The sequence below is a fragment of the Lipophrys pholis genome, assembly GCF_963383615.2.
Source record: "Lipophrys pholis genome assembly, chromosome: 19".
Lineage (NCBI taxonomy): Eukaryota > Metazoa > Chordata > Actinopteri > Blenniiformes > Blenniidae > Lipophrys > Lipophrys pholis.
In genome coordinates, this window is record NC_137647.1 from 17,444,686 (window position 1) to 17,469,164 (window position 24,479).

General features: G+C 44.0%; 1 protein-coding gene across 1 annotated transcript; it reads left to right on the forward strand.

Annotated features, from left to right (window-relative positions):
- Positions 1-835: 835 nt before the first annotated feature.
- ttyh3a (tweety family member 3a) lies at positions 836-23,939 on the forward strand. Its single transcript, XM_080488368.1, has 15 exons — positions 836-1,131; positions 1,745-1,930; positions 4,460-4,629; positions 7,189-7,300; positions 7,461-7,681; positions 8,728-8,823; positions 9,375-9,447; positions 10,186-10,261; positions 13,371-13,426; positions 14,059-14,151; positions 15,586-15,678; positions 16,344-16,480; positions 17,682-17,855; positions 18,289-18,364; positions 22,138-23,939. The coding sequence occupies exons 2-15, from the start codon at positions 1,805-1,807 to the stop codon at positions 22,207-22,209; spliced, it is 1,575 nt and encodes a 524-aa protein (XP_080344494.1). The 5' UTR covers positions 836-1,131; positions 1,745-1,804; the 3' UTR covers positions 22,210-23,939.
- Positions 23,940-24,479: the final 540 nt, after the last annotated feature.

The window sequence follows — 24,479 nt, forward strand, 5'->3', positions numbered from 1 at the left end:
AAAACATTTTGTGTGGGAGAAAAAAATATTAAAGGGCCCATGAGATTCGATGAGAACCTTTAAATGATCATGCAATATCAATAATTTGTTACATGCAACATACTTTATGTTCCAGTGCTGCACTGACTCTTTATGACAGCTTTCACTTACATTGTTTTCAGTTTGTTGGAAAGTTTGCATATTTATATTTGAGTTTGTCCTTAATGGTTCTTTTTTCAAGTTAAAATGTTCTTTGTTTTGGATTCTAGGTTTTGAAATGTTTTATGCACATGAAGTGATGATGATGATGATGATGATGATGATGATGATGATGATGATGATGATGATTACTATTGTTGTAGATATTGTCCTAAAAGTAGTTTTATAGTTATGACCACAAAACACAAGGGTGGGTCAAGACCAAGAACAGAGCATCCAACAGATACTTTAAGGGGCCGAGACCAAGTAACAGTCAAGACTTTGAAAATATGGTCTCAAGACCAAGACCAGTCTTGAGTACTACAAGCGTAAATGTGACATGAAATGTATTTTATATTCATAATAAATTAGATAAAAGCAACTACTGTGCTGACAAAATATAAGTAAAGAATAATACATATCGTATTTATATAATATAAATATAAACGTAAAACCAAAGAAGGGGGGTGTGCTTAAAAGAAACATAGATTTGAAAAAGTGTGGAATTCCAGAGCCCCTCAAAAGAAAAGTAAACTGTCTTCCTGCAATTTTCAGTAGTAGTATGATTTCCAACAGCACTTGAACGTGCCATGAGGTTGGCACTGCGCGGCCTCGCGCCGGCCTCGTGGTGGCGCTGCCGAGTCGCCTTGAGCTCCTCAGTGTCCCGGTGCGCTGAGCTGAGTTCTGCCGGGGCAGTGTCGGCTGCCAGCTGGGGGAATGTCGTGAGGAGCCGCCGTATCGGGCTCCAGCATTCCGCTGATAACCACTGGATGGATGTGCGTGTCGGAGCGGCTGCTTCGGGTTGTTGGAGCTGAAGTGAGGAGCGGCTTCGGGAGGATGTGACGAGCCGCTGAGCAGAATGTCAAGTGGAACAAAAGAGACTCGTTATCCGCCTTCAACACTCCGCTCACTCAACTAACCGGCAGCTAAACCGCCATTTAACCTACATTTCGGGTATAACCAGCCTTGTGTTTCAAGTTGGCTTCGTTTTGACTCGATTTAAACGTTTCTTGTTGAGTTTTAGTTAACAGGTTAACAAGCTGGGCTAAGCTTTATAGGTCCGGTGTTTCGGATTAACTTGTTTCCCTGTTAACTGGTGACCGACTTTCTGTAACGTCCATTGTCGCTGCTAGTTGTTAAAAAACGGGCAAATATCCGTAGCTATCGCGGAGAGCATTGTTTAACCGCATTTACGTTAAAGTTCCGTGCCTTTTGCGAGTCTTATTTCAACATCTGCTCTTACGAGCAGCAACGACTAAAGGAAGTGGGTCACCAGTTAACGGAAAAACCAGTTAATCCGAAACACCGGTGTTAGAGCGACTAGTTACGGTCGTACTCTCTTGTCATCAAGTTATGTGCTGCTTTCTCGTCGTGCTTCGTTTTTAAAGATACATTGCAGAATCAGCAGCTTTAAAGTTGCGTGTTAGTTGCCATTTAAGCGGTTAATGTGTTTGCTAACTGGAGTGTAACTCGGGTTAGTTGTTAGTGTGTGAGCCTAGCTAGCTGCTGCCGACGCTTCTGTGTCTCATCCCGGATGAAGAGGTGGACTTCCCCTGCTTGTTTACAGTTTGGAGCATCCTCGCCCGCTGCCTGTCTGCTGAGTGGATCTCATTGACGTCTCCTCGCCATGGCAGCGGTGGTTAGCTTCACCCCCCCATGGTGGGTGACGCTGCTGCACAGACTCCCCCATTTCAACTTCAGGTTCGAGCAAACCAGCAGTGACTTCCGACCCGACGACTGGACGTATCAACAGGTACAATTGCGATCTGATGTCCTCTTGAGTAAAGTGCATAACGATCAATAGGATCTCATTAAACCTTGTGTATATATATTTATTTTTTTTGTCCACGTTCCTACCAACAGATGACCTCTTTGCACCTGTCCCTCCCCCCCTCACCTTGTGATCCATGTCACCATCTGTGTGCAGCTTCTATATCCATGTCCTGACCTTCCCCAGACTCCGGCCAGCTGGCACTTTGCAGTCTGTTCAAGTCAGCTTGGCTGCCTCTCGTTTCCCCACATATTATTTAGTTTGAGATCTTATCATAAATGTTAGGAGTAGTGCCTTTTGAGGGGCCTAAAGCCCACTCACATAAGTGGGGTCAGACTGGTGGCAAAGGGCAGGATGGAGTCTGCAGACTGGGGGAGGGGAGAGCAGCATTTCTTCACAGAGTTGATATTAAATCCTACTCGGTTAAATTAAATATGTCAAGGGAGCACGATGACTTTTCTTCTGTTGCGTTGTGGTTTTCAAATGTCTCCCGTGGGCTGTGTAGGACATAATTTGCAATTGTCTGTGGGCAGAGGGAAAAACCACATTTAATAATTCTGTACAGAAGTCAACGATTGGGTAAGTTGGCTGGATGTTTTGAGTCACAGTGCAGTGACTGGAGAAAGTTCCTGGTTTCTTTACCTCGTTCCTGCTTTAATGTGAAGAAAGGACTCCCTTTCAAACAAAATGCACATTTGTGCTGGTTTCAGTCCAGCTCTTTGCCCTCTTATGGCCTTTTCCTGCTCAGATGCAGGAAGTGCTCGTTGGCGTGATAACGCTTGCAGCTGTACAAAGTTGGCACCCAGTGTGTGCCGCTAGAAAGTCAATATAAACAGCAGTTCTCATGGAGTGAAGATATTTAATGAACACTGAACACAGTCATGCCTATTTACTTGAACGACACAGCCAATTCAGGTATAAGGCTTTAAAATCACTGATTTATAATTATTACAAGGAAACCAAGTAATCAGTGGTCCACAAACCATACTTTGTACAGTGATGACAGCCTGGGAGTTAATATCAATGCAGCGCTCCCAGTTAAGGGACGTTTTTTTAACTTGTCCAGATGGCTGTACTGTCAGTGCTTCTTATTGTGGGACTACATCTTCATGATGCAACCCAGCGGGCCCCAGACTCGGGTCACCCACGCATCTCACACAGATGTTATGGAAGCAACATGCCGAATTAGCTTGTATTAAAATGATAGTTTGCACTCTTGGCAAAGTTGTTCAGCTGCGCTCGCGTGCGATTGGCCGGTCACAGCGGTGTTGTGGGCCTGCTCTTTTGTCGAGTTCACTCTCTGCAACACGAGGGTCACCAGGGCGTGTCGTTCACTGAGGCGCATCATGAGAAAGCCCAACCAATGGAGCAGCAAAACAAAAGTGACTGGAGATGTGGCCCAGACCGGAATCCTCAGGAGTACGAGGTTAAGACGCAGGCCTTGTGTCTGACCTACATATGAGGTGCCGTCTCTAACGGAGAGCTTTAAGTATCACTTTATGCTGGCGCTGTGCAGTCTGTCACGTAAAACTCTGACATGGATTGACAAGGATTTTTATTGTCTCCGACATTCATGACTGGGACACGGGATTTATGTTGACTTTATGGTTGTGGACCTGTCAAAAATGGACAATGCGTCAGTGCTCGCACCAGTTTTTCCTCAACTTTAAATATGCGAGTGTTGCTGCGTGGTTTTTGTAATTTTCTAGAGATAAACAGTCTAGAACAAGGTTGTCAAACATAAGGCTTGGAAACTGGTCCACATGAAGCTGCAATCCGGCCCGCCAAACCACCTTTTTGGATATTTCACTCTATTTTGCACAAGAAGGTTTCATTAAAATTGACTTTATGTTGAAATTTTTGTCATTTTTAGGAGTAATTTTTTGTATTGTGAAAATATATACACTTTTATCACGTATTCTCCCGGTCACGAAAAAACCCCCAAAACAATAAAGTGTAAATTTAAAAGTTAATATGACACTATTTAACCAGTTTGGCTAGCCCAATATGAAATTGTGCTGTATGTGGCCTCTGAACTATATGTTTGACCCCCTGGTTCAAGGAGTTTTGATTAAGAAAACTACTCATGCTAAATACTGAGTGAGTGGCAATGAGATAGGAATATCGATATGTAAATGTACTGACTGTTTTGTTCTTGATAGTGGCTGAGAGCATCTTTTTTGTTATCGAATGGCAAGGACTCAGTGCATGTCATTGTAAGGATGGTTTCTGATGATAGTAGTGCTTTCTCCCGGACAATCGCACTGATTTTAGTATTATGATTGTGGCATTTGTTTATGTAGTGTACACAAATCCGCCAAAATTCACACAATTAGTTGTGAAGCTGTAATCCGACATGTCGATAAGACTGCAGCACTGTTGTGTTGTTCAGACGGACTGCGTGGTTTTTTCCTCTGTGGAACACTTTGAGTTCCATTAGTCTGGTTGTTATTGATGTAAAAGCTTCAACAGTTGAGAAAGTTCCATAACTCGTGTTCTTCTGCCCGTCAGTCCATCCTGTTGTTGGGAGGTGTGGCGCTTGCCTGTCTGGCTCTGGACCTCCTCTTCCTGCTCTTCTACTCCATCTGGCTGTGCTGCCGGCGGGACAAAAACGACGAGCGGCAAAACGCCGACTGCTGCTGCACAGCCTGGTGCGTCATCATCGCAACGCTCGTCTGTAGGTGAGTACGAGCACACGAACGCAGCAGCGGTGACTCAGAGGCTCAAGCACAGTTGCATTTTTATGTAACACAGTCACAATAAGGATATCATCTTCTGAAGTCACATTTGACCATTGCACACATCCATATGTAAGAGAGAGTGTAAATTTACAGTATTGCTGCTGATCAACAGGTAATGCAACCAGATCTTCTGAAAGCATGGCAGCATACCATAAATCCCACGTCAAGTAAAATGTACCTGGAGGAAGTAGGTTTCACTCGCCACAGAAAGGCCACTGGGCATGAGAGCGCTGACCACGGCAACACTGTGCAGCCTCTTTCTCAGTCTCACGGTCTTTAATGCCCGCTACACACTGCGCCATTTTTGCGCAAATAGATACTTTGCGGCCACAAAGGCAAAACGCGGCAAAAAAGTATGTGGGGTGTCAACAAAAAGTTTTCCAAACACATAAATGCCACGAGGGCTCCTTCATGTTCAGCTGGTTTCTTTTTTGTGAATGGATGCCACACACTTATGGCGTTTTATTCTTGCGCAATCAAGTCCTGTCACATCCATGGGAGGCTGCTACTCAGCTTGCATTTTCATCGTCCAATCAACACACAGTAAACTTCATGTTGTGCCCAAAGTTTTAGATTAACGTCGTAGAGTGTAGCTCGCTGTGGCCGTTGAAGGTTGTTAAAGTCGCTCTGTGTGTAGCGGCCATGAGGGAGCGTAGTGGTCTGTTTGTGTTCATGATCACCCGGTGCAGGTTCTTCCTGGTTTACACGAGTTCAGAAAATACAAATAGAAATGAAGCATCAGGAGATGAGGTGAGCTTGTTCCAGCTTCCAGAAGAATTCCAGTCTCTGCTGCACCTTCCTCACCTGGTGGGAGGTGTTGTAGTCCAGGTGAAGTCCATGAACACTAAGGATCCCTCTGTTTCAGGTTAAATTCTGGGGTACTTGCTGTGTTAAGCACAACTCCTCTGCTTTTGTTATTTATTATTTATTAGTTGTTTTTTTATGGGAAGTTGCACTGGAGTTGCATGCAAACGGTAAAATATGATTCAAAATGTATAAAAGCAGTGGACGATCGCTGCACATCTACTGAAGGTGTCAAACTCAGTGAGTGATCAAGTTCTGCCAGTTAGTTGAAATTATGAGCATTTCACACACAGTTCAATGAGATTTTGACGCTGACCCTCCCTGAAGGAGTAGAAATCCAAGTTGAGCGTCTAGTTTAGTGCTCTGAGCCAGACTCGCAGCCTCCAAATGTAAGTGCACAGATGAGTGGAAAAGTTTCAAGTGCATCATTGAATTAAAGTAAACTTCTGCAGACTCAGGTGCTCCGATGGAGTCTATAGATCAGCTTCATCTGGGAATACACAGCAGTGATTCAGGCATTTATATTTGCATGTCTGCATATGTAAAGCGTACTGTGTGTGCACAATATACAGATTGGTTTTAGTTTTCTGTTCCGACGTATAAACAGAGTGAGGATGTACCATCTGGAGGTGCTTTCTGTCCTTGAACGCAGCATTTGTTTCCTGTTTTCCTCCTCCTCCTCTTGATGGGCCACTGGAGAGCCATCGCAGTCGATTCAGAGCAGCACAAAGAGCTCAGGGACCTGAAGAGCACAAGCACTGCATTACAATCACAGTATCTGTTTGAGCCTGTAGCTGCGCGCAACTGTTTTAGTGAGCGCTGGGCAGATCACATGTTTCCTTTCTTTGTTTTTGTTTCACTTCCGAGCTTGACGTCACTACATAAAGAACTCCGCCATGTTAAAGATAATAGGATGATTTTAGAATTTTTCCATACGTTGTCCTGGCTTATTTTTACAAGGTGATGTTTTTCCCAATAAATGAAATAGTCGTGTAGGGTTTGTTGAGGTTCATAGCACAGCAGGGGGTCTGTTTGTTCGCTGTGAATCGCCTTCCCGTTCACCTTTTTCACACTGCGGAGTGTGAGAGAGGAAGAGATTAGCAGCCTTTCAGGATGGAAGGGGAACCCACTGAGTGCTGCTGTCTGAGCACTGAGCTCAAAGTCATCTTCTTGTCAATATTCCACTTGATAACTTTTGTTCTGGCGTGGTGGACAGGATGTGATATCAGAGCTCAGCCTTTCTTAGAGCACAGAATGGAAGTTTATCTTTAGAGTGTCTGAAGCCACATCACCGGGAATTTGGGTTTAATTGCTCTTAATTGTAAACAAATGCGTTGATGTCTCTTTTTTAGCAAGCGTTGCACACGCATAGTTGAGAGCTGAGTCCTGTCTGTGCGAATGAGTGTTGATCTCCAGCCTCAGTGTGGCCTTTGTCAGCTGTGGTGTGGAGTTTGGGGCATAGCTGGTCCATTCCTCTGTGTTTCCATGGTTCTGTTTGGAGTCTTTCTGCCGCGGCTGAAAGGAGCCTGTTGACTGGGGCCTGAACCGACGGGGTTAATAGAGAGTTCACACGCCTCACTCCCTGCCTCGCTGTCCCCCTCGCTCCCTCGCTCGCTCGCTTCTCTGTCTCCTCTCTGTGTCTTTTTTAGCTAATCCCCCCCACCGCCCCCCACCCTCGCTTTTGTCTCCCCTCAGTGCTGGCATTGCTGTCGGTTTCTATGGGAACGGCGAGACTTGTGATGGAGTGAATCGAATGACATATTCCCTCCGCCATGCTAACCGCACAATAACCGGAGTGCAGAAACTGGTAAGACCACCAGCACAAATTATTCCAACGTGTTTAATAATTCATCGTCCTTCTGCCATGAGCAGATTCATTAGAGCTCTGAAGCAAACCCCCTCCTCAACGTTTTTTTTTCCTGCTTTGAACTCCATCCTCGCCCTGTGTCTCTCGGCCTCAACTGTAGGTACACGACAGTACGTCCTCGTTGAACCAGACAGTAGAGGACAATCTGCAACAGCTTGAGGGCCAGTACGCGCAGCATGCAGACTACCTGTCCATCATCCAAAAGCTGCAGGGCCAGCTGGATGAGTTGGTCAGACAGATGGTGGTGATTCCCTTCTGGGATAACGCAAGCATCTCCCTGGAAGAGCTGGCCGTCAAGATCGAGCTGTATGACTGGTATAGGTAAGACTTGAGTATGAGTTTAGAAACTAATCACAGTAAAGGGAGACGCAGCATTAACACGGATATGAGCTGAGAGGCAGCAGCACAGATGAGCTGGAATATCATCCAACAGTCTCATCAGGATTTGGCTGCCTGTTCTTTAAAAACAAAAGCATTGAAAGTTACTTGATTACTTCCTCAGTGAGATGGTTTTACCTTTTTCTGCTGCGCTTGACCTCTAGAATGTATTAGTAGATAAAAAGCAGAAAGTAAAGGTCAGCACAGACATTAAGGACTGTCTCTTTTTCAGCACACCAACTTGATCCGAGTGTCAAGTTTGCTAGAAAATATAGAATGCTGAACCGACTGCTCCCTCTGAGTTTGCATATATCTTTGAACACATTCATAAATATGCAAGTGAGACCACAGATCAAATGGTTCACTGTGTTTGAAGAAGTGGCTGAGAATGGAAGTATTGGAATGCATCAGTTAATTGAGGGAATATTATGTCAACTGGAGTGCTGAACACAATTTACAAGTTGCTCCATTAAAAACTGAGTCGAAGTAACTGCCAAAGATATTTTCCTTTATCACAGTTTTGGTTTTTGCCTCCCTTCACTTATTTAGGATGCACACTGGGATTCATTCATGGTTGGAATCGATATGTGAAGTAAAGATGGCTTCAGTATGCAAACGTTATGAACTGTAACAGGGAAGATTGGAGTATCTGGTGTGAGCATCTTCTGCCTTCAAGGCAGCTTCAGGTCTTTTCAGCCCACGTGAAGATTGTTCTCAAACATCATTGAGATCTTCTGTGGATGTAATATGATTCAATCCTGTTGGTAATGCTTCAGGTATTTCTGAATAAACAGTCCATATGCTTGGGAATAATTTCCTTCTGCTGCAGAATAAATTTGGAGCCAATCAGTTGCTTTCCAGCTCATTTTACATGATGGATAAATAGCATTATATCACACCTGCCTAGATTTCTTTATTTTTTTGCAGACACTTTGCGCACTCAGTTACTCGATACTGTTTTGTTTTATTAATTACTTCTATCCTCCCAGGTGGCTGGGCTACATATCCCTTCTACTGTTCGACGTCCTCATTTGCCTTCTGGTCCTGTTTGGCCTGATTCGCAACTCCAAGGGAACCCTCGTCGGGTGAGTGTGATGACAAGTTCAGAGCACAAGAACACTTAATGCAGGATGATTCTGCCCTCAAATCCTATCAGCTGAGTGATAGCTACGGTATCTGAAGCCCTCAACTCATCACAGACACCATGTCAATGTACTTCAGTCAGGATTAATTCACGCCAATACAATTCCAGCTCTCTCTCTCATACTTCACATCTTGAACAAATCTGTGTTTTAGTGATTGTTTGATGCTTTGGTGACAGATTTACGTCAAATAGCCGTTTCTCTTTTGTTGCTCAGGCTCAATATGTGTGATCTGTTGTCAATCTCATGCTGAAATAACTACATTCATTGATCACTCTTCTGGGTACCAATGCAATCTGAGTATTCCTGGGTGAGAAATGTGATTTGGAAAACACCCATCAAGTAGCACAGCTCAAGATCTTCAATCTTGGCGTTTGAAAACCACGGCTCTAAATGATTAACGTAATCACCTGAAGTATAACTCTTGCCCAGAGTTGCACGTACGAACGTCCCTGCTGGCGGTGTTGGTGACGACGTTGTTCTCTCCCCCCCAGGGTCTGCTTGTTTGGCGTGGTGGCTCTCGTAATCAGCTGGGTCTCCCTGGGGATGGAGCTGGCGGTCTCTGCGGTGAGTGTTTTCATCAGGACGTGATCTTGTTTTGCAGGTAGAGCTGCACAGGTCACTGCTTAGAATTGGATGCTGTGAGTTCTTGCGCACACTCACCGTCTGCAGAGTCTGTCTGAGGAGGAAGGTTCTGTTTCACTCAGAAGTTAGGAGTCATTTGAGGTGAAGCGCTGAGTGATTTAGGCACGATAAAGTGCGACGCAGAATAATACAATGAACACATTCTGTAGACACCCTCAAGACTTCTTGTTACATATGCACAAGTGTATTTGTTTTCATGTTCTTTTTTTCCCCCAAGTAACTTCAAGAGTAAAGATGGTGATTAAGACCTGTGATCACAAGCAAAATAGCTGGGATTAGTTACTGCAGCTGTAAAATTGCTGTTATTCCTCACAACAAGACAAATTTGGCTTCTTCACGCAGCATTTTGTTCTCCTTTTCAGTTAATTCAAACAGGCATCTTTTAGTCTGTTATCCAGCAGGATGAAAAATGAAGATGAATGCTAATCTTTATTTATGCAAATTAAATATCCATGTGGAGGATTTCCTCCCCTGCAGATGAATCGCACTGTTCACACCTAAATGTGCTTAATTTTTTCTGTGTGTCGCTCCTTTCCGCTGACATTTAACTGTTTATTTTTTTTAAGCTTCAGTCAGTTACTTGCCTGTTGCATCAAGGATGACGATGCATTTACTGTCACATTTCTGTCAGTGATTCAACTGTGTATTTTGCTTTTCTAGACTTCCAGTGACTTTTGTGTCGCTCCTGATACGTTTGTCACCAAAGTGGCGGACCAGTACAGAGTCGTCAACCAAGGTATGATGCATATAATTCTTTAAAACTGATGAACCATTAGTCATGTTAAACCCTGACTTTCCTCTGCCCTCCTCATCTCAATGTTCGGATTACCTAGCGGCAGTAAGATGACATTGTTGTGGGTCTGGATTGACTGCTACATCTGCAGCAGGGTGGACAGGGCAACGGCTGCCTTTTAAAGCAGCACAGGAGCTTCTCCAACACGTCTCATTTCAGTAATTGTCCAATCTGTCCCATGATGTGGATGCACTACAGATGGGGGGGGGGGGGGGGGTGTAGAGTGCCTCGGGTGTGTGAGAGAGAGAAACCATGTGTATGTGTGTTAGAGGGAGATAAGAGCAGTGAAGCGGCGGATCAGAGGGCCTGTACATTTCCTGCATATCACATCAGTCCTTGGAGCAAAAATGGGAAGATGGTGATTAGAAATAAAAACCTTACTGAAGACTGTGGGCCTTCACGATGTTGCTGATCAACTCTACAAAAACCTCCCTTTCTCTTCTCTTTTCTAACATCTGATGATCTGCTGAACAGCAGCGAGCTTTGGCTCTGAGGCGGAAATCAGGACATGGGCTGTGAACATACTGCTGTATGTGAACAATGAGCGCCGACTTACTGTACGCACTGAGCCGCATTGTGCCGCAGCTTCCCTCAAGGCTGATTCCTGCAGTGTGGGGGTTTTCTGCTCTGTTTTTTCCCCCGCTTGAGCACATGTTAGCCGCTCAACTGTTCAAAGAAGTCTATTTATTCTAACCCATGCTTTAAATACATCGCCACCGTGTTTAATTTAGCTAATTATTTCAAACGCAGCGCACAGTGAAGAACCAATAGACAATATTGTCATATACCTTTAGGTCATAAATGCTTTTCACCGCATCAGCCTTTAAACTTCAAAACTTAACCTTCCAAAGCTTTTGTGTGAAATTTGCAGCAGCTGAAATCTCTGGATAGCAGCAAATGTGTTATTTCAACATTGGATTTATTACTTCCCTTCCCTGGATGGCCGTTGTATTTACTTGGACATGCATCATTTCAAATACCCACAGTGTTGTTTTTCATCCTCCTGCGCAGTTATGTATTGCACTTGAATCCCAACCAGAGAGGGAAAGTACTGTATTTCTTGATCACTGTGATGTTGGCAAGAGTGACAGTGAGGAGCTCCATGGCAAAGATAAAAATTACCAGCATTTCTTCATCTGTGGGCAAAGAAAAAGTTGTATGGCACTATTCTACCAGTCCGGCCTACTCAAGGTGGAATTGGGCTGTATGTGTACTCTAAACTAAAATGTGTTTGTTAATGTAGTCGATCTCGGCTGACTGTGTGAAGGAAGGATACACCCTGGACAGGTCAACAATCCATCAAACAGAGAGAGACTAATTGGCACCGACAAGCAATTTTTTTTATCATCACTAATGGACCTCAAACACATGTTTTTGGACTGAAACCGGAGTACCTGGAGAAAGGCCACACAACCTGGTACAGAAAAGCCAATAAGCACGATCCTGGGATATTTTTGCCGGGAAGCGAGAGTGCTAAAACACAACCATACAGCTTAGGCTCAAAACCATATCGGCACATGAATAGAAACACTTTATGAAATAATCCCTCAGGGATTAATAAAGTAAAAAAAAAAAAAATGCAAGTGACTTGTAACTAATGAAGATCAAAAGCCTCTGTAACTTTACAGAAGTTTCACAGCGTTACTAGAGTGAAACACCAACAAAATACCTGAAGACAAAACTTAAACAAAAAAATAAGTTTGTCTTCAAGCAAATTTGTGAACAGTATGATGTAACTTGCTTCTTATAGTTTCAGTAAATTCTGCTGTGTACTAAATGCGGATGAGGGGAAGCTTCTTTCCCAGCTCTTCACTCCCTCAAATATTCAAAACCCTGTGATTTATGTTGTAATTGAACCCTTCTTTTGAAATACTCCTTTTTGCCAGTCGTGTCACAGCCAATTGTAGCCCCATGACAGAGCATCAGTATCCCCATCCCCATACTTCAGGATATCTGCTCTTCCTGACTTTAATGTGTGGGTGTATGTGTCTGTGCTGGCTTGCTTTGGATGTCCTTTTCAGCTTTATGTGTGTGTCTGTGGATAAAAAAGCTCCTGACACAGTAACGAGTTTGAACGTCACGGGCACCATGCGTCAGGGCGGCAGCGCTGTTCTCACAGCTTGTATTTGTGGGGGATTGCATCTCTTTTTTAAATCGCACGCTCGCGCAGGAAGGATTTCTCACAGACGACTCCTGACTGCCGCCGGCTTGATGTAACTGCAGTGGATAATAATGACAAGTGACAGTCTAAAACCTTGATTACAGTCTTCTCTGATTTGTGGTGTGCTGTGAGCGGCGTGCAAGTTTGGTCACGTTGTGTTAACAATAACTGAAGGGATTATGTAAAAACTCGTGGTGTTTTCCAGGAGGCTGCGAGACAGGTTCTTCATAACGATCTCTGTCGTTGTTTATGTGTTAAAGTGTAAGCTCATGCTCGGTTGCATTGGGAGAACTAAGAAGATGCCAACAAAACTCAATCACACTTACCAGTGGCGCTAACCACTGTCTTGGGGCAGGCAGGAGATTGAGGTACTAGAAGAAGGGCCTGTGATCATTCTAATTCCTATAATAAAGTGAAGTTCACTGGTAAACGAGGTGGAGCCTTTTGTGGTCCATAAGCAGCCGTGCAGCACTCGAGTGTTAAAGTTAGATTTTGGGGAATTTTTGAAGGCTTTTATGTTTCAAATTTCCAAATTAACAAACGTTTCCAAATATAAATGCTTTTTTCAGCTTGTCTGTTGTGTTGGTGGGCTATTTAAAACAGTCATTTGCTTCTTTTCTCTATAGAAAATGAGTCACCACTTCTTTTGTAACCATAATAGTCAACCAACTTATACATGACTAACTCAGGTTCTATATTCGTAGTGGGATTTCCTCAGTTACCCAGATTGTATGGGATGTTGACCTTTTATACGGGTGTGTCGTCCTATAGACTTTGAATCCATTACAGGCAGGAAATCGTAAATAAATAGTTTGTGATAAATAAATATTAATAACATCTCAGAACATTATTGGCTCTAACAGCCTCTCTTCTGCTCTTCCTGACCCGCAGAAATCCTGAAGTACTACCTTAGTTGCAGCGTGGAGCAAACCAACCCCTTCCAGCAGGTTTGTTACACGTTTTACATCTTTGCATGTCCGAGTCGTTAATCATTCAATTTAATGTTCATAATACTCATGTCTCCGTAGACGCAACACACACTCCACATGATGTTTGACCTTGTAATTTGTAAGAATGCAAGTGGGCACAATGAGTCACTCCACAGCCAGAGAGAAGGTTTTTTTTTCTTTTCCTCCTCATGCAGTAGTACAATACTTTCCATTCTGCCAGCATGAACAGAGAAGCAGGCAGTTTTTTTTGGGATTATGTCTCTAACATGTGTCTGCTTCAAAGCATATAAGCGCTATAAAAGATGTTGCACTGAACTGGAATGTCACTTTTAAAGTGAATCTATACTTTCCTTTAATGGTTTATCTACATTTTGTCTTTCAAGCCACATGAATAAATGAAAGGTTTTGAGTGCCTGTAGTCCAGGCGTCTATTATTAGTACAAATGTAAAGAAAAGGAAGCTCTCTCCCTCCCAGTTTTTAACTATAAACTGTCAGGACGATTTCACAACAAGCCTTCCAACTACAAAGAGAAGACGGCGACTGAAGGCTTGTGGTAATGACTTGAAAAATGGAAAAACATGTGAGGTTTGCTACAGTCTCCCTCTTTTTCTTTTTTTTTCCTTTTCAGAAGCTTTCTGGGAGCCACAAAGCATTAGTGGAGATGCAGGACGACGTGTCTGAACTGCTGCGCTCTGCCACCAGAGAGTACAAACAGAGTAAGGTACGTTTCCAGGCCTCGGTGCGACGGCAGAGATCTCTCGGTGAATGGGACCCGGCCGACCCGCAAAGAAACTAAGTGCACCTGTCCGCATAAAGCTCTGCTGACAGCCCACCTGGGAGCCGCATTATGTCCATTTAGCCGCACGAGGCTTTCACTGGGCCTTGTCAATACAAGAGCGGTATTGTCCAGCGCGGGTCCTTGCTCCGTGTTGACAAAAGCATAAATGAGAGCTGACACTGGAAACACAGAGAGGGATATTTCACTTCACATACCCACACTGGAGAAATTTGCTGAGGTTGGCGAAACTTTTTTTTTTTTTTTTATCATGGGCAATCGGACGTTTTTTCCAACTCGAGCTGAAATGGGAACTAGAGCTAAAAAGGAGACGCCCCATTAAAATGTATCGTGCATAAAAATCTGCTGTTTCAGCCGCAGCTGTTGATGAAAGACACAGTCCCAAATAGGCCGTGATTTAATCACCTTGGGTTTTTTTGAGTTGTTTTTTTTAACGGAAAGAATGTTTCTTTTTTTCATTTCTATTTTCCAGTCAATCGTCAGTGTTAAGTCGTCACAAGTCAAAAGTAACATCCTTGCTGTTACGATGATTTTAGTTCTACAATGTCTTTGTAATAGAGATGATAACCTATTTTGTATGTGGGGGGCTTTCCAGGCACTCAATGTTGTAAATCTGGACAAAACTAGTCTAATTTAATTGTCTTAAACCATCTTCGCCCTTTCGACCATATTTGATGTGTTCTGCATTTCTTCCCATTAATCAAGAGTCACAATAACGGTCAGAGAATGAATGACTGTTTTATGTGCAACGTGAAAAAGTCAGGTCTTTGCAAATACTAATGATATTTTGGGCGGAGTGCATAGCAGGGGTGTCATGAGGCCTGCGGGTCGAAACTGGCCCAGATGAGGCTCTAATCCGGCTTCTTCAGTTGTAAAGAACGTGTTGATTTGTTTTTTAAACAAATTTCTTACAAATAGCAGACATAACACTGATCATGGCGGCATCACTGATATCTCAGCTTGGATCTCAAACTAGCATTAGCCTCGGTGTAATTCATGTCAGGGTGAGTTTGTGGGACATTTCACTGTTTTACACCAGAAAGGTTCATTAAAATTGGCTTTATGTTGAGATTGTCGCCATTTTGGTAGCAATTGTTTGGTTTTATACAAATGTAGAGATTTTTATCATGTATAATCTGCAACACAGCAATGAAAAAGTTTCAAGCTTAAATATAAACTATTTTACCGGTCTGGTCCACTCAAGATGAAATGGAGTTGTACGTGCCCCCTGAACTAAAATAAGTTTACCCCCCCCCCCCCCCCCCGGGGCGGATGGAGGACGTCATGAAGTCTAAGCGTTAAAAGATGCCAGAACAGTTGTTCCTTTTTTCCACCGTTCATTTCTTTTTTAATTTCCAGGGAACTTTGGAGGAGATCCAGGGGATCCTGAACACCACAGAGATCAACCTGCATCAGCTCACTGCGCTGGTGGACTGTCGCAGCCTGCACATGGTAAGCAGCGAGGAGAAGACTTACAAACCAAGACAATGTTACTGCAGGGTTTCTTAGTGTCTGAGTTTACTAAATAAATAAATAATTGAAGGCCTGGAATCTGATTTGTTGTGACATCTATGCAGTGCAGCTCAGTTGTATAAAGAAGCCCGTCTCTTCTGCTCGTGCAGCTGACTACACCTGTCAGCATAAATAACATTTGCCTTCCCGTGTGCAAGTTGCTTGTCCAGCTAATGCTGGCTGTGTAGCGTTCATGAAGCTGGCTGAATGACAAGTACTTGGCTATCGCTGTGCTTGGGAGGATTGTTCCTCAGAGGCTTCCAAATTTCAAGTGCACACATGCACTCACTGGCTGCTTTTTGTTTCGCCTTCTCTCAACCGCCACCGCACAGTTAGTCCCTGAAAATTAGGGTATCTACTGCAAAAGACTGAACGTTTTTTCTCCTGCATGTAGATGAGAGTCCTGGTCATACGAACACTGAGCCGCTATGCAGTGGTTTTCACTGCCTTCCTCTTGTTCTCCAGCTGTGATCTCATTGGTTTGACCTACTTAAATCACAGTGAATGAATTTTAATCCTTTTTCCTTTACCTTTCATGTCAACTCAGTCCAATAATGTTTGATGTAAAGTGTTGACAACAGCGCTGGTACCTGGTGTTGTTGCAGGACTACGTCCAGGCCATGACCGGCCTGTGTTACGATGGACTGGAAGGCCTCATCTACCTCGTCCTGTTCTCCTTCGTCACCGCTCTCATGTTCAGCTCCATTGTCTGCAGCGTGCCTCACACCTGGCGGGGCAAACGGTAAGGCCTGTACACACCCTGTGCCTCCCAGGAAGCAGCTCCAGAGCTTTCAAGCTGACTTTTTAGGATTGTGGGTACAAAGAGAGAAATAATTTAGCAGAAAAGGCCCATTAATTAGTCATGACTATAACATTTCAAACCCTTTTGTTCTGATGTGATTGAAGGGCGGTTGAGCTTTTTTTTTTGTTTGTTTGTTTGTTCAAAGGCCGGCTGTGTTTACCACTGGTACAAGTCCAGAAGGTTCCAGCTGCTTTCTCAAATAGATTACTTCCCGTTATCCTCCTTAATCGTGCAGGACTGGCCTAAATCTATCATAACTACCCTCTGAGCTCGTGTTGCTTTCCACGGCAGAAGAGTGAAATCCCTCGCATTTCTTTTGTCCTATTAACAACAGATAAGGTTTTTGCAGGATGGCAATGAGAAAAGTGGTTTCCCAGGCACAGCCGTCGGCTCAGCTGCTCCACATAATGAACTGATCCCTTCTTATCATCGGGGGGTATGTTCATCAGTTTGATCTCAGCTGGAGCTTCCGCTGGTAAAGCCAGGCTGCTTCTCTCAGCGCTACCTGCTAAGCCGCTTCTGTTTTGATCTTGTATTGATGAGTACAAGATAATTTTGTTGCCCAATTTGAAGTTACTATTAAGATTTAATTTAGATTGAAATGTATTTTTGTCTGGAGTTTTTTCACCTTAAGAAATGTATTAAGAACTAAATGTAATAGTATGATCTTATTCTGTAGACATGCACGATGACATGTAGTGTTATGAACACTAGAGGGAGACAAGATCCATGATGTCGGCTTCATTGTTGATGTGTTTACAGACCATTTCTGTCTTGTCTCTTAAGCTTCATTTGAAGTGATGCACATGAAATCAGATGGTTTTTGACTCCAACTGTAAAATGTTAACTGCTCATGAGAATTGAGGGATCCGTTGTGGCAGCTGAAATAGTTATATGAGTCAGTTTGTGTGGTTTTTGTTCCCTAAAGGTCGGTGGAAAAGTGCATCCTCTTTTCCTTCAATCAGCAGAGAATCCGTCCTGTGTTTTCACCCTGAGGCAGCGAAGGAATTGAATTAAAACGTGACTGAGAATAAAAGAAAAAACGTGAACACGTGGCATGTTTCACGCTCCTTTGTCATCCCTGATGTGAGACTGGGGGTCCCTCTGGTGGCGGTTTAACGGCGCTGTGTGTTGTTCGCAGGGGTGACGAGGACAGCGAGGACGAGTCTCTGAGCCACGGAGGAAGGCAGAACCACGACAACCTGTACCGGGTCCACATGCCCAGCCTGTACAGCTGTGGCAGCAGCTATGGCAGCGAGACCTCCATCCCCGCCGCGGCCCACACTGTCAGCAACGCACCGGTCACAGAATACATGTAAGACTTCTCTTACCGTCAGTTGAAGTTGAAGGACTCACTGAGTGTAAGGCCGGAGTGGCAGATCATTTATTTTCACAACACGGCCTGAGCTGATCTCAGATATGTGAGGTAGTCAGGAGCGAGTTTACGTGTCCCCAGAGAGAAGCTCAATTCTATAGAGAGTCATGTTGTGCAGCAGATGCAGCTGTTGCTCTCCAGCTGTGACGCCTGTGAAACCCAAAGCTCTGAAGCTCAGACACACTGGGGTAGGGTGCCCCCCCCTCCACCCCCCCGCCTCAAGTTTTTGGCTCCACATTGTAAAGCTTTGTTCATGGACTTGCAGGGTTTCATGCATTCCACATATTGTTTGATATCTGCAAAACAGCGTGGACACTCTGACGCTGTACACTTGCACTGAGTTTTTGATCTCGCTGTGTGTTTTCCTCGACAGGGCGCAGAACGCCAACTTCCCAAACTCTCGCTGTGAAAATACGCCCCTGATAGGACGAGAGTCTCCGCCGCCCTCGGTAAGTAAATGTGAAGAAAAGAGACCTGGAGGAGCAGCTTTTTGTTGACGGACTGACTTTTAGCCCTTTTTGACCCAAAACTTAAATTTTAAAGGAACCAAAAGTCCATTAAGTCAGACTTGGTGCTGCTTTCTGTTCAGAATGATTAACTTGGAAGGACAAAAGGTTGTAGCAACACAATATGGGCCAAGTTCATTAAAGTTGTTGTGGGGGGTTTTAGCTTGTTTTATTGTTTTTGTTTAGTAAAAGAACAAATAATTACTGCATTTCATCCTCAAGAACAATGTGATTAAAGGAATGCAGGCAATGCAGTAACAGAGCTGCACGGAAAAGTTAATTAAAAAAGCCAAAAACCTGGAGTTGGAGGCGAATGCAAAGCAGCATCAATCTGTGACCCTTTTATATTGTTTTCATCAAACTAGAGCCTGGAATGAACAGAAAAGTAGATTTAATTGTTTAGGAAAAGCAAAGTGAGCTGTGATATTGACTGATAAAATGTAGTACCGGAAGATAGAAAACCCCCGAGCAGCTTTAGCCGCAATAACTTATCCTGTGTGTTTTATTTCTTCTCGAGCACAAAACTACCAGCAATTTCTCACCAGGTTCTCCTCCCGCCTCGTCAGCCTTTTCTCACTGATCCGTTAAAGCTCAGTTTGGTTGTGCACACTTTATTTTTCCATCTTGTTTTGTGGAACATCAGCGAACGCAGCGTCTGTGACGTTCACATACAGCGAGACAGAAATCATCACTTTTAGTTGTTCCAGTGGTTTGTCCTGTGGAAGAATAAATACACAAGTCGTTTAAGGAAAAGCTTGTGTTATTGAAATAATAAAGGTGGTTATGTGACGGAGCATTTAAAGGTAAAGTGAGTAATATTCTGAATCTAGTAAACACTTCAAGAAGAAAACTGACCGATCTAATAACCTTCACGATTTGCTGCAGCTCCTGATAAATAGTAATTGGAACAAAGAAAACGCACCAACATTCAAACGAGCCAAACTAACCAACAAACAAAAGACGCCATATGAATGTTACATATTGCAGCTTTAAATGATATTAAACCCACCATAGTGTCTGTTTACATGACAACATTTTAAGTCAAACCGCTTCATTTTTGCGTTTTGGTTTCAGAAAAGTTTCACGTTTACACTGCAGAAAACGATGTAGTTGTCGGGCCACCAGTGGGCGCTGTTGGTGTTTTCTGAAATGAAACCGCACATGCCATTGTTGTTGTTGTCCGTCTCCTCACTCGTGTGCAGAAAAAGTATTTACTGTGTGAAGTCTTGGTGCTGCTGTGGATGGCGAGGTTCTGAACTAAGAAGGGGATTTACCCCGGCGGGGCAGAAGAGGGCTTCAGCCCCTTCCCGGTGTGTCAACTGTGCGGGTTTAAAGTTGTCAGTGGTGTGGATGTCGTGTGTGTCCGGATCCGGATCTGTTGTTCACATATCACCCGTCTCCCTTTAAAGATCGTAGGACTGAAACTCAATTTGTGTTTCCTGAAAGTGAAGAGTTGTTGAACTACGCCGACATGTTGTTCCCCGGCGCTCCCGTCTGACCTCAACCTCCATCAGAGACCCTGCTCCCCCCCGTGTGTGTGTGTGTGTGTGTGTGTGTGTGTGTGTGTGTGTGTGTGTGTGTGTGTGTGTGTGTGTGTGTGTGTGTGTGTGTGTGTGTGTGTGTGTGTGTGTGTGTGTGTGTGTGTGTGTGTGTGTGTGTGTGTGTGTGTGTGTGTGTGTGTGTGTGTGTGTGTGTGTGTGTGTGTGTGTGTGTGTGTGTGTGTGTGTGCCTCGCCACTGCTTTGTGAATCTTCTCTATACTCTCTTCTTGTCGTTTTCTTCCCCCACCACTCCATCCAGTTGTATTTGACCGCTGCGGACAGTAACAGCGGTCACTGCTGGCAGTTAAAGCCTTCGGAGAGTTCAAGATCGTTTTGGTAACTTCCTCCGCTGTGCTGACAGGTACACAACACGCCCCGCCTCCTCCACCCGCTGGCCTGTTCCTCCTCTCTCGCACCTCCCGAACTCCCGGCTCCGCTCCCCTTTTGTGTAGCTCCACCCGGGGCTGATGGACCCCACTCCCCTTCCCCCTCCCCCTCCCACTCCTCGCTCCTGCTCAGTGTCTCACCCAATCTTTGTTTCCTGTGGACCCGGGCTGCATGTCTGTCTCCCCCCCTGCACCTCGGGTGTGTCGGGAGCTCACCGTGACCTCAGAGTCAAAGGATATCATGTTTCAATCGGCTCTTTTGACTCCTGGGTTTGAAGGTGAACTCACGGAGGTTACAAGTGGAGAAAGGTGCATTTTGAAAGCCTGTAGGAGCCAGTTTGTGGCTCCTTAATGTGGGCATTTCTTTATTTATTCAATATTGTTTTGTGGCGTTTTCCCTCCTGCCACTTGATGTTTTTACTGACAAATCCATCCGTTGTTTTGTGTTTGATCTGAAGCACAGTGGCGGGAGATGTTTGAGTCAAGTCTCAATTCATGTAAATGAATGACCGAAAGATTTCTCATCTATTTCCTGCTTTAGTCAAATACTGTCACTGTCTTGTGAAGAAATGTTGACTCCAGAACTTTTCTGACACTGTCCGTTCTCAAACTTCTCTCAGAGAATCAAAGAAAACATGATGGTACATTTAAAGATCAGTGAGAAACTTAGCAGTTGTCACAAATAAATTTACTGTTTTGAAGGTTATTTTATGTTGGAACGAAGCAGTGAAATTCTATTCAGCGTTGTTTTCATAATGTTAATGACAACATGGAACTTCACACACAAATAGAAATAAAGTCTGTTTGTGATTATTATATTATTTGTTTCTCCCTGAACACACAGTCAAATCCGTTTAAGTAGATTAGACAACATGGATTATTAATATTTAAGCTGATATCTGTGGATGTCGTTCTCCACACAGACTTGATTCATATCAAAAGTCTCTGGATGCATTTGGATTCTGTCATCCTATGAAACCTGTGATTGTTTTTGTACGGATGGACTGATCTTATCTGTCACGTTTGTGTATTTACTGATGGTTGTGTTGATATTTAAGCAATACTGTTCCATTGATGTGATTGTAAGGAGTTTTTTTCTTTTGCGGAATCTGACGCTGCTAAAAGCTATTGAAGCAACATTGGTGCAGGACGGGAAAACGTCGGCAGCATCAGGCTGAAAATGAAAAGCCGACTTTCTTTTCAACTCATCGTCACCTTTTGCTGTAAAATTCCTCGTTTGTTGTTTTCATTGCTCACATCCTCGGCAGGCCGTTCAAATTGTTCTGATCAAACTCCAGAAAGAGAAGCGGTTGATGTGGATGTCCGGGCAGGAATGTGAAATGCAGCCTTCTTGCGCTTGTTCCACCTTCACTCTAAAGAAAGCGATGCATGTCCTGAGTGTACACGGCCGCCCCGGCTCTGGCAACATGCACCGCGGTTTGACAGCAGGAAGCGAAGCCGTTTGTCCTCTAGAGCCTTCTGTGACGTCTCAGTGGTTCGATTCCCTGTTAGACTCCAGTTCTGCGGACGAACTCGTGTGAAGGTAACCTGTGTGGGGTTTTCTCTGAGCTCCTTCGTAGGATTGTGATAAGCACGACCAGGCGGTATTTTCTCCTTCAGCTGAAGGAATTGAACAGGATCCATGTTTCCTTTTTGTTTTGTTTTTTAAACCTGGATATTTCCATTTCAGTCCAGTAACGCAGAGAAAATCCTACATGGAGTTTGTAAGCGTGATCCTACCAGCTGTGAAGTCTGACTCTCATCTGTGCACGCTCTGTCTCTCCTCCCAGTACACCTCCAGCATGCGGGCGAAGTACCTGGCCAACAGTCGACCGGAACCCGCCAACCCACCGGCCCATTAGGAATCCAGTCTGCAGCGCTCCCAGTTCACTCCGCTCATCATCACCACACCTTCCACCGCCTCGCTGTCCAAAACCAAACCTGCTCCGCCGGACGGCCGAGGACACTTTTCAGGACCAATCATGGCTGATGCCAGGACTCCAGAGCAGCTCGGACACAACAGAGCCTGGATCCATTGACTTTGACGGTCCGCTTCCTCTTTCTTCTTCTTCTTCTTCTTCTTCTTCTTCTCGCCATATTCAAACACACTGTCACACACCACCACACAGTGCTGAGGACTCAGGAGCTGCTCGCACACTAACATTGTTTACTACTGGTTGTTGTGTACTGTACCACTTTCCCCCATTACTGCAGGAGGCACACACACACACACACACACACACACACACACACACACACACACACACACACACACACACACACACACACACACACACACACACACACACACACACACACACTTTGGTAGAATAGATACATTTTTCACGTTTTCAGGACTCTTAGATCTAGAAATGCATCTTCATGTTGACTTACTGTATATCACACACACACACACACATACACACACACGGACTCCTCTGACTGTGGGTTCATTGTTGTTTTTTCATCTCTTCAACCTGAAGTCTTGGACCAGTTTTCCCTGCAGTCTTGCACGTCTTACAGCCATTCTTAAGAAACGTTTTTTTCCTTCTTTTCGGGGCTGCGTCCGTAAGTTTGGCTTCTTTTTGACTGCGATCAGCCCCGGCTCTGCAGCGGTGACTGTCGCCCCGTCAAGCTGTGATTGTGGCACACGATTGAGTTTAGAACGAAGACGAGCAGCGAGGGGGAAGGAGTAAGAATGAAACTGGGTTTGATGAAGAAACTTTTTATACTACTGGAAGCAGGAAACTTTTTTTTTTTTCTTTTAATTAACAGAAGAGGATTTTTATTTCCTTGCTTGAGATACTTTGCAGTGAGCCGTGTCCACTTAACCTCTTGATATGCTCTCCATGTTCCTGTTGAGTGAAGCCTCATCTCCCACCACAGAGCGGGGGATTGTCCTGCAGTTGTCTCACAAATGTGTTTTAGCATTTATCAGGAAACGTATAGACGGGTGAGTGGACTCTGAAGGGGACGGTGTGTGTAGCCCCGGCAGCTGTCCAAAGCCAACTCTTCCTCGCTGAATGGTGAATGGTGAGAGGTTTGGACTCGTGCTGCCTCGGCCGGCTCCTCTGAGACGGTGCCAACAAGCCAGGCGCAACCTCTCTCACCCTCTCGGTATCTTTTTATTCAATGTCTTCAAATGAGCCGGACGAATTCCGACATCACACTGACGCAGTCTTTTGTTTTTACAGTAGTGGTAATATTCTCTTGGTGGCGTGTAAAGCAATGCTATTGTAAAGGTTATATTCAAAATGAAGAAGAAAAAAAAAGAAAACTTGACATTTTATTCCTTTTCAAAGCCTGTTTCACCTTTTTAAACATTTTTCCTGTTTGATTTGCTTGTAGAATTTCTTTCAAATCTCAATTTAGATTCATAGGGAGCACGGCATAGTGCTTCGTTAATGTGAATATGGTAAATAGATTAAAAAATGTGTTGATTTTTCTTTTTGTATGGAAACAACTGTAGATGTCATGTTTGTTTTTTATTTTCTACTTTTTTTTTTTTCAATCTCTAAAATGTGTACAATGTTAAATTGTGATTATGTCGAGCTTGAATGCTGTTTTACAATTAAAAAAAATACCTTAACTGTAAGCGCAGGAGGTTTTTGCTTCAATGAGTCTTGTAATGCTTTTGGGGTAACTTCTTACTTATGACGTTTTTCGCCTCAAACAAAAACAATATAATCAACACAAAAAAGCTCAATTTAACTGTTAATCCCAGGGACGATGGGGGCGTCTACTCCTGTGGTCTACATCAAATGACGCCCTCCTTCATGCAACAGTAAAACACCAAACGGAGACGTTTCAGGCAAATGTTAAGCGTGAAACTCATTAAAACACATTTCTTGGTTTCATGGCTTAGATTATGCTTTTACACGTCATTTGTTAAAATGATACTTAAATAGCCAGAGTCTAGATGTGAGCGGACGCTACAGGGAGCGGTGTTTTCTGGGTGAAGTCTGATGATCAGCCACAGGGGGCAGTGCTGCTCCACCCTTTCACCTGAGAGTGGACTCTGCAAGTGGGACCACATAACCCCCTTTTCTTTTTTCCCTCCCATATTCCTATCGATTCATTCCAGTCACCGTCCAAGTGGTAACGGATAAAAAAAAACAACTAAATTCTTTAA

Excerpts from the sequence above, each read along its gene's own strand:
- ttyh3a (XM_080488368.1), top strand. The coding sequence starts at position 1,805 with ATGGCAGCGGTGGTTAGCTTCACCCCCCCATGGTGGGTGACGCTGCTG. Across the intron at positions 9,448-10,185 it reads TGGAGCTGGCGGTCTCTGCG|ACTTCCAGTGACTTTTGTGT; the intron begins GTGAGTGTTTTC and ends TTGCTTTTCTAG. Across the intron at positions 18,365-22,137 it reads GAGAGTCTCCGCCGCCCTCG|TACACCTCCAGCATGCGGGC; the intron begins GTAAGTAAATGT and ends CTCTCCTCCCAG.